This window comes from Gossypium hirsutum, chromosome D10 (assembly GCF_007990345.1).
Source record: "Gossypium hirsutum isolate 1008001.06 chromosome D10, Gossypium_hirsutum_v2.1, whole genome shotgun sequence".
Classification (NCBI taxonomy): Eukaryota; Viridiplantae; Streptophyta; class Magnoliopsida; order Malvales; family Malvaceae; genus Gossypium; species Gossypium hirsutum.
The window spans coordinates 16,769,415-16,779,948 of NC_053446.1; the positions used below are offsets into that span (position 1 = coordinate 16,769,415).

General features: G+C 27.5%; 1 protein-coding gene and 1 long non-coding RNA gene across 2 annotated transcripts; one reads left to right on the forward strand and one right to left on the reverse strand.

Moving 5' to 3' along the window:
- The first annotated feature begins 438 nt into the window (after positions 1-438).
- On the forward strand, positions 439-1,450 carry LOC121222158 (uncharacterized). Its single transcript, XR_005919188.1, has 2 exons — positions 439-805; positions 1,121-1,450. It is a non-coding gene; the product is annotated as an uncharacterized lncRNA (long non-coding RNA).
- Positions 1,451-9,131: 7,681 nt separating this feature from the next.
- On the reverse strand, positions 9,132-10,329 carry LOC121222036 (uncharacterized). The gene is made up of 3 exons (XM_041101920.1): positions 10,179-10,329; positions 9,963-10,033; positions 9,132-9,887 (listed from the first exon to the last, which is right to left on the reverse strand). Exons 1-3 carry the CDS (start codon positions 10,327-10,329, stop codon positions 9,291-9,293), a joined length of 819 nt encoding a protein of 272 aa, XP_040957854.1. The 3' UTR covers positions 9,132-9,290.
- Between the last annotated feature and the right edge of the window lie 205 nt (positions 10,330-10,534).

Sequence of the window (10,534 nt, forward strand, 5' to 3'; positions counted from 1 at the left end):
ATAAACATAATATACTAGTAGTTTTTTTAAAAAATATGGATATATATGCATATATAAAAGAGATTTGAAAGTTATATTTATAAAAGTGTCGAATAATTGAGGTATATATATACATATTATAAAAAATATTTGGACTATAAGATAGAGGAAATATATAAGTATTATAAAATACGAATATACGCATACATATGTACATAAAGCTAAGAAAACTAAAGTAATAATAAAATATATGATATGTATATAGTATATATATTTACAACATTTAAGAAATAAAAAAAAAACGTGTGTTAATATGCATATGCGGTAAGTATAATAATAAAAATATATAATATAACAATAATAATAAACTAATAATAATTCAGTAATAATAATGTAATATATAAAAAAACCCAAAATAGCAAATTAAGGATTAAACTAAAAAACAACAAAATTTGAGAGCTGAATTTGAAAATAAAAACAAGAAAAGGAGTAATTCAAAACATGCGCAACAGGGGAAGGACTGAAGGAGTAAATTACCCAAAAAACACTGCACAGCAATATGCAACATTGGATTAAATCAAAACATTAACAATGTTTCATGGAAAAATTTGAAAATAATAAAAAAAAGAAAAAACAGTGATTTTGAAAACCATAAAAAACTAAAGGGCCTAAATTATAAATAACCCATCAACTTAAAATCAAACAAAACCCCCCTTTTTAAACCCTAAAAAGAACATTTTCTTTCTTTCTATGACATTGCGCCGTAATGTTCTCCTTCTGCCCTCCTCTGCTCCTATGGCGATGAAACAAAGGAGACGCCACACCGGTAAGTTCTCTTTACTTCCTTCCTCGTTTTGTTTATTTGTTGTTTTTTAGAAGCAAAAGAAAAGAACTAAAATAAATTTTAAAAAAAAAACAGTAAAGGAACAGAGAAAAATAAAACCAAATCCTACCTTCAAAAATATTTTTCTGTATGTTTTCTTTTTGATTTCGGTACAAAAAAAAAATTGCCCCCCGTTACAGAGTGAAATCTGGCTTTATATAGCCGAAACTCTAAAAAACTGCTCTCCTTTTCTCTTTTTCCTTTTTTCTCTTTGTATTTTCTCCTATTATTTCTATCCGTGGTCGTGGTTTGTTGCAGGTGAAAGCATGCTGGAGCGCGGGGGCAACGTGTGCGACGTGCAAGGGCGACGTGCGCGACATGCGGGAGCTGCTGCGGCGTGGGGCGATGGTGACATCGATTTGCTGCTAGGCTATTTAGAGTTTCTGCTGTTTTGTTTTTGTTATGGGCTAAATATTGGGCCAATGTTGAACTATTGTATTTTGGGCCATTTTTTGGGTTTAAAAGTATTTGGGCTGAGTGTTGTATTTGGGTTTGTATTAAGTTTGGGCCCCGGGCACCAATTGGGTATTACAAAACTCATTATGTTAAATTAAAAAAATAAAAAATTAAACATTTTTAAAAAATAAATTACATGTCATCTGCCACATGTCGGTCATACATTGATTATTTTTGCTAGCTCAAAAATTAATACTATTAGTATATTAGAGTAATTTGTATAACGTTTGAGAAGTTTATGTACCAAATTGAACAAAAAAACTTAGGTACCAAATTAGGAAAAAAATCAAATTCAGGTACCAAATATTATATTAAGCCAAAACTTATTTAATATAGATAAATGAAAATTTTAATTATTTTGTTTCATATACATGATTTAATAAAATAATAATAAGTAATTTTTTATACAATGCCTACTCCTATGGTCTAGCCATAATCCTTGACTCTTAAATCAAAAGAAAATATGTATTTAAGCATGTTCAAATCCACACCCTCTTAACTGTAATAATATTAAGTATTTTGACTACTTATATTATATAAGTAAAGTATCTCACCAAACACAAACCCATTTTTTAATTAAGGGTTAATATATATTTTGCGCTGCGAACTTGTTCTATTGTATCTAGCTGGCACCTAATTTTTTGGATCTAGTTGGTACCTGAATTTGTATTCCATCAACCATGTTAATACCTCTACACTAATACCGTTATTTTGTGGTAATGTTGCACTGATAACTAATCCAACAATGACACATGGTAGCCTCTCAATATGCCATGCGATGATTATACATTAAAAAATAAAGAAAAAATCTTTAAAAATATAACTTTTTCACGAACCTAGACAACTGTTGTATTTGGACAACCATTTGGCCAAATACATTCTTGATGTGTTTTTAGTAAATTTATATATTTTTATTTTAAATAAAATATTAATTTTAGGTAATTATTTTAAAATATATAAAATATAAATTTATAAAAATATTTAAGTATATAAAAGTACTAAAAATTTATAAATTTATATAAATATGTAAAAGAACTAAAAAGCGTATCAAGAATGAATATGGACAAAGTTGTCCAAATACATTTGAATTTCTACATATGGTTGTTCAGATACATTTATGTAACACCTCTTACCCAATCCGGTCACCGGACCCAAGTTACAGGATGCTACAGTAAAATACAAGAACATTCACATGCAAAGTTTAACAAGAGATTTGTTTTAAAATCTTTAAAACTATTCTAAACACATTTAAAAGCAATAATCAATAAATTCAAGTATGTTTAAGATTGAATTGGAAGAATTTTAAAACATAACGTGCCAAGGGTTATCCGTTAAAATAGGTTTTGCCAAATGACTATCTGCCGAATGACTAACCGCCAAAGATGATACACAAATCAGTTCACCAAATTTCTCGCATTTACTTCACAAGCCATGACCACTTGCTTCTAGATGTGTCCACCATGTTGGTTCGCCTCTGGACAATATGCCATATCAACTTGATTTCACATAGTCTGCATATTAAGTCATGCTTGGATCATCTACCATGAATGCTCATGCAATTACTACCCACGACTTTGAACATACTTGTAATATCCATTTAACAACTTGTATTTATAAAGTCCGCCATGAAACCAAAAATAACTTTACACATTTAAGGCATGCATTCATTTCCATTCAAGCAACTAATTATCAAAGTCATACACAAGAACAAGCATTATCAACATATATATATAAATACCTATAAATTTATATCATCAAGTATTCACATCCAATTTCTCAAAATAGACTTGTATACAATTTAAACTTATATACATTCCATTTGACTGAGTGTAGGATTAAAAGTAAAATCTATCGAAACAAGAGCTAGATAGTGTGAGTTGCGGATTGATCCGACTGCCGAGTTCAACAAAATATAAGTACATGGAACAGAGAGTTAAATAGAGTAAGCATTAAACCTGTTTAGTAAGTTCATATGTTTAAAACATTAAGACTCACCTCATAAAACATTAATACATAAAACTTAACTAATGTGCACTATCCCGCCAACACATCTCAAATACATATAAGGTGAGCTTATTACATTTAGTCACTTAACATATTCTAATTATTTTATACCCTTTAGTCCCAAGTCATTCCAATAAACATTCATATCTTATCCCAATATATACAAACATTATCATCAATATTTCCATTACAGAAACCATTTAGCCCGTTGAACGATTATGAACAAAAATGGATACGCGGGTAACCAACCGAAACACGCTAGTTTGCTCATAAAAGCTATTCCATCCAATAACATGCCAATTTGCTCATAAGAGCTATTCCATCCGATAACATGCTAGTTTGATCATAAGAGCTATTCCATCCGATAACATGCCAATTTGCTCATAAGAGTTATTCCATCCGTTAATATGTCAATTTGCTTATAAGAGCTATAATTGAAAATCTGCAACAAATGCTTGATTCCAATAACATCGGTGAACTTTCTTCATCTTCTTCACAACTTTTTTACAACCCGTACAATGCGCAATAGCCCTATTGGCATGCCAATTATATCCTTTATTCATTTGGGCTCTATACACATATTTGAACATTCCTTTTTACCATTCAATGCCTTCCTCACCTTATGTACAATTTGCTAACATTTTCTATATACATTCAAATTTAAACATTTCATAATTAAACACAACAGTTACCATATGAACTTACTCGGTACAACAAAAGTAGAATATCAAAGATTAATCCGTGACATTTCCTTTTCCTCTGTTATCTACTGGTTGATTTGGTTCTTGATCTATACGTTAACACATTCAATTTATTAATGACAACTTTTCAAACTTTAACAATTTTGAAATCAGACATACATGTTGGCTAAATCAAGATAAAACGATATCAAAAACATAAATTTCAAGAAGAATAGGATTTAAAAACACTTACATGCAAAATTGATTGTTCAAGACTACCTAGAGCTTTTCTTTCTTCTCTAATGGAGATGGTTTCGGTGGAGGAAGATGAGAATAAGATTTTCTCTCCATCCACTAAAGATTTCTACTTATATATCTAAACACTAATCGATATTTACTAGGCAAATGTGGTTAATTGCCGCATAAAACCTTTAACAATTCTTATTAATCCATTTAACTAGCTAACCAATAATGTGTAGCTTTTACCATTCTTACGATTTAGTCCTTACATCTACATTACTAAGCTATCAACCAAATTACCAAATCAAGGATCGATATAACACTATAATAGACTTGTAAATATTAATAATTAATATTTACTGTCTCACTTGTCGGAATCGTGGTCCCAAAATCATTTTTTTGACACTATTGAAAACTAGACTATTACAATTTGAACTTGGACAACTATCTGTCTATGTTCATTCATGATGCATTTTTTTATTAATTTATATATTTTAAAATATCTTAAAATATTATATATTTTTATTTTCAAAATAATAATATAAATAACCTTATATTTTATAAAAAAATTAAAATATATAAATTTGCTAAAAATACTTCAGGAATGAACCTAAACAAATATGTCCAGATTCAAATGTATTTGGACACCTTTTTGTCTAGGTTCATTATTGATGTGAAAATTTATATATTTTTTTATTAATTTATATATATTAAAGATAATTTTAGTTTTTATTTATTTATTTATGTTTATCACATGACATGTCGAGAGGCTGTCACGTGGTATCACTGGATTGGCTATCAGTGTCACTCACAAACTAATGGTGTTAGTGAGGAGGTATAAATCTGATTGCCAGAATACAAGTTCAGATATCAACTAGATAAAAATCAAAAGATTATAACTAAGTACAAATGGATAAATTTAAGGACAAAATATATATTAACCCTTTAATTAATGATTTATGACTTTTGACCCTACACATGTAAGTTTAATTACAATACCTTAACTGTTTTCCGAAAAGATGGTGGCAAATTTTTTTCTTCATTTTCACCCTTTTTACTTAATTTTAAATTTGTTTATGATCTTTAAAAAATATTATTTACTAAATTTTAAAAAAAATATTTATAAAATAAATAAATTTAATATTTTATTTTAAAATATAAAATTAGATGCAAGTGTAAAATTAAAGTAGTTTTACAATTTTTTTGTATATTTTTGTAATATTAATATTTTAACGTTACAAATATTGGATTTAATATTTGATTCATATAGATCATGCATGTCAAATTTGATGAAAATTAAAAAAAAATTTAACTATTGGTTTTATGTAAAAAAATATTCAATTGTTGAATATATATTAATATACAAAGTATTTTAGATCAATATGATAGAAATATCGGATCAATTCCAAAATCTACGTACATGACAAGTACAACTATATCAATAAATTCAACAATTGAATCATACAAAAAGATACCCTATATATGTGCGCAAAGAAAAAGATACTTACGATAACTAACTTCAACCATAGTTAATTTTGCTTTTTGCATATTTGTGGTAACAAAAATCGTAGGTATAATGACAAATTTAGCCATTTACATTCACATCTTTTGGTTTGTTTGGCCATTATTCTTTCTTTGAGCTAAATTTAGATATTAATCTTTCAAAAAGAGTCAAATTATTTTTCTTTTTTAACTAAAATGCTGACTAAATCATTAATTTTATAATAATGTTGGTGTGATAACCCACATGATAGTCCACTTGTACTTTCTGTTGATATGTCACGATTTTTCTTATATGTCACATCAACAAATAATATAAAATACTCATAAAAATTAATATAAAGTAGACGGAAATTACCATCTGAGCCGTCATGTCTAAAATTTTAACATTTTAATTAATATTTCTATTAAAAAATAACATAATGTTACAGATGAAATTTAACTCAAAAAAAAAAAAAACTCAAATTAACAAAATATAAAAACATTAAAAACTAAATTTATCTTTATTTCAAAACTATACTAATGAGAATGTTAGGAAATGGACAAGTTTTTCTTTAATGGAAAACATTAGAAATGTTTAGTTGAGAAAAGTATCAACGTTTTTCACATTTTTTAATTTAATCAACATGTTGTTGAATTATTCAAAAATATTTTTTTTTTCAAATCAAATGGAATCTTAACATCTTCAGCTAGCAACTTAATCTTTATAAAAAAAAAAAACAAAGTTGAAAAAAATGCATACCTACCATAATATATCAAAACATAATTCGCATCTAAGAATAATAATGTTGGAAGTTAAGACAACTTGTATATAGCCTATTATTAATTAGATTAAAACTTTACCTTTTAATTAGTTTTAATTATTTATTGTATGTTATATACAAACACATATTTATATTTTAAATACATAATTTTTACAATATTTACACGTGTCATAAGTATATTAACATGTATATATACGTATACTAAAATACATTATCTATCAATCCACGGATTTTAAAACTCTTCTAACTCTATATTTCAAAAAAAAAAAATAAATAAAACTCTTATGACTATTCTTGTTATTTACTTGAAGACCTTAAATTGAGGAGTTATTTTTGCATGAATTATTAGTTAGTTCTATTAAGAGTAAATTAGTGGTTAAATTTTTTGTCAGGCATTCTTTTGTCAGACACTAGTATACTTATCACACATATAAGTGTAGAAATCATGTATTTAAAATATAGATGTGCATTTAAATATTTATGGAGTGGTAAAACTAGACTCAGGATTAGGTGCTGTCGAGGGAGTGGTGTGTAATGGAGCAGGGGAATAAATTCTCGGGTGTAGCAGGCATGTGGGGAAATGTTCGGTCATTAATGCTGAATTATGGGGTATCTTGGATGACTTGGTTCTTCTTCAACGACAAGGTTAAAGCAAGATAGTGATTCATTCTAATAGTTTTGCAGGTAATTAAAGGTATCCAATATAGTTCATTGGTAGATTCACACTTTGCTTTGATTAGACGAATTCATCAAATTTTGTCACATGTAGAGCATTGGAGTCTAAGACATGTCTCTAGAAAGAATAACCAAGTTGTTGATTGCCTAGTCAAAATGTCTCTTAACAGGAAGGAAGGCTTACAGATTTATGACAGTACACCAAGAGAGGTTTTAGAAGTCATACATTTCGATACAATAGATGATATTTGTGATCAGTTTAATTTAGTGTAATCCTTATTTCTTTTTTCTAAAAAAATTATATATATAGATGTGTGATTGAATATAATATTTAATAAATAATTAAAAGGTAAAGGTTGAAACTAATTAATAATAGGTTTTATTCACAATTTGGCCATTGAACTATACTCAAATTTTTTATATTGGTATCTAAATTTTTTTTGTCCCATTTTGGAACTTGAACTATTGCTCCGTTACACATTTTGGCCTGTGCCCTAAACAGTGTTAAAAAAATGAGTAACCAATCAAAACAAGCCACGTGTTCTTGTTGACCGATGACGTGGAAATTGATTGGGTGTTGACTAGTCGTAGAATGTGTTGACCAAGCGTTGAATGGACCAAAAAAATTTAAAAATATAAATTTTTTATTAAAATCATAAAAAATATTTAAAAATATAAAAATTGTAAAAAAATATTTAAAAATATAAATTATCGAAAATCATAATTTCATCATTTTAATAACCTGTGTCTTTATAGCTTTTAAATGATTAAATTAAGTTTTTATCATTTTTAGAAGACCAAAGTGCAATTTTATCATTACTAATTTAAAATTTTATAAATTATAAAGAGGTCTAAATAAAAAATTTTCCGGCTACAGGCACTCGCCGGCCCCTTGATTCGCCATTGATATTTAGTTACATATTTAATGTAACATCCTTTGATTTATTTGAACACATTTTGAATTTTATACACAACTTAAAATGTTTAAATGTAGTACAATTAATTACATAAATAAATCTTAACGCCACGTTTGGTTCGCTGTAATGGAATAGAGGCGTAATGGAATAAATGCGTAATGGAATAGAGGCGTAATAGGTAATTCTTTTGTTTGGTTGAATGTAATGGAATAGAGGCGTAATTGTATTCTTGTGTTTGGTTGAATGGAATAGAGGTGTAATAACATAAGGGAAAAAGCTAAAATGACTAGAATACCCTTAGCAGAATTTTTTTAAGTTAGATGATTATTGTTATTGTTATTAAATTTTAATAAGATTATTAATATAAATAATAAATAATTTAATCATATTTTAACATAATTGTTATAAAATATAATTTAATAAAATATATAATTTAATAAAATTTTTAATAAATATTCTTATATGAATTTACTAATAAAATCATAATATATGATACTAAAATATAATTTAAAATAATTATTATTAAATATAATTTAATAAATATATAATTTAATAAAATTGTTAATAAATATTCTTATATGAATTTACTAATAAAATCATAATATATAATACTAAAATATAATTTAACATAATTGTTATAAAATATAATTTAATAAAATATATAATTTAATAAAATTGTTAATAAATATTCTTATATGAATTTACTAATAAAATCATAATATATAATACTAAAATATAATTTAAAATAATTATTATTAAATATAATTTAATAATAATATATAATTTAATAAAATTCTTATTCTTATATGAATTTACTAAAATCATAATATATAATACTATAAAATATAATTTAAATAATTATTATTAAATATAATTTATAATCTACTTTGTTATTATTAAACTGCAATACATATTTAATGTGCTAAAATATCATTTGTGGAACAAATAATTTAAATATTCTACAATAAAAAATTATTAGCAGTAATAAATAACTTTAGAATTATATTTTGCATAAACATAATAACAATGAATATTAACAAAAGGTTAAATGAGATTCATGAAATTCTATGTCACAATCTATATGTTATACAGTTTTGCCACATCAAAAAGTTAGAACATTGTATATGACATACCATCCCAAATATTACAAACAAAAAAAGTTACGAAAATGTCATCAACAAAACCATAAATTTTAATGGTCAGCAAGAAATCTTCTAACCCATTCCAACCGTACATCAGAAGGTAAACTAAAGAAAACTACCATTTGAGTTGGATGATCCGGAATTTTACTCAATGCTTGAAACCGTTCATCTATAGTTAAACCTTCTATTTCACATAAGGTTGGATATAAATTTGCCGCTTTCTGTTGGATGCCCTGGTGAACTACCACATCGGAGGCAATACTCCTATTGATTTGTTCGCCAATTGCCCGCATGTTTTCAGCCAATAAAGTGGCAGCATCATTAACTGAAGAAGAAAAATGACCAGTTGTATCAGAATTCTTTTTTTTCCTCTTTGAAGATGAGGAACCCCCTTGGTTTTTGTCTGTTTGCGGCTCCGTGGCAGAAACATCCATGTCATCGAAAGAGACATTAGCATCGCAATCATAGTATTCGTTTCTGTCTTCATTAATATCTGCAGAAGGTACATCCTCAGCATTTATTTCTTCAAGAACGTCAACGGCTGTTTGAGCGTCTTTCCTAGTCGCTCGATCTTTTGCGTATATGGCAGTAAGTTGGTCGTAGTAAGGGAAACTACGATGTTTGAACTGACCGGCTTCTTTATGACTCTACAAAAACGAGGAAATCATATTAGTTATAAGTTTGGTAAGAATAGGATAATAAAGAGTTGAACTCATTCTTACCTTTAAATAAGAGTCCCAGACCGCATCTTCAGCAACAATGACCTGCCCTATGGTCGTCCCAACCAAAACCGCTATTGTTTTGGCCATTAAGCATGTCATACACTATTGACCAATCTCTTTTCAGTAACCTAATCCTTGACTCGATATTAGGTCTTGCCTTCAACATCGCATTAGGTAAAGCCTTCTCTAACATTTTTTCTAACTCGTTTAAGTAACCGGCTTTGAACCCCGTATCAGCGTTAAATGTCCCAATATTGTGCAAGTCCACCATGCAGGAAACCAGTGCTGCATCTTCTTCTGGAACCCATTTCCTTTTGGTTCCTCGAGATGATTGTAAAGGAACAATTGATTCTGGAACACCTGACATAATTATCTTAAGAAAAAAACAAATTAAAATTAACTTTAATATCACACTACCAAATAAAAATGAACAATACAAATTTAGAATCTTAACGAGTACATTGCAACAAACAATAACTTCAACAACACAGATGTGTATAAAAACAAGGTTATTCAATAGAATAGGGTACCATAAAAGAGACCAACAGGCAATGATTAAATCAAAAACTTAC

What these genes read in the sequence shown, in the direction of transcription:
- LOC121222036 (XM_041101920.1), bottom strand. Translation starts at nt 10,329, where the DNA reads ATGTCAGGTGTTCCAGAATCAATTGTTCCTTTACAATCATCTCGAGGA. An exon ending in TGATACGGGGTTCAAAGCCG is followed by an intron (nt 10,034 to 10,178) that starts GTTACTTAAACG and finishes CCAAAACAATAG; the next exon opens with CGGTTTTGGTTGGGACGACC. An exon ending in TCTGGGACTCTTATTTAAAG is followed by an intron (nt 9,888 to 9,962) that starts GTAAGAATGAGT and finishes TCGTTTTTGTAG; the next exon opens with AGTCATAAAGAAGCCGGTCA.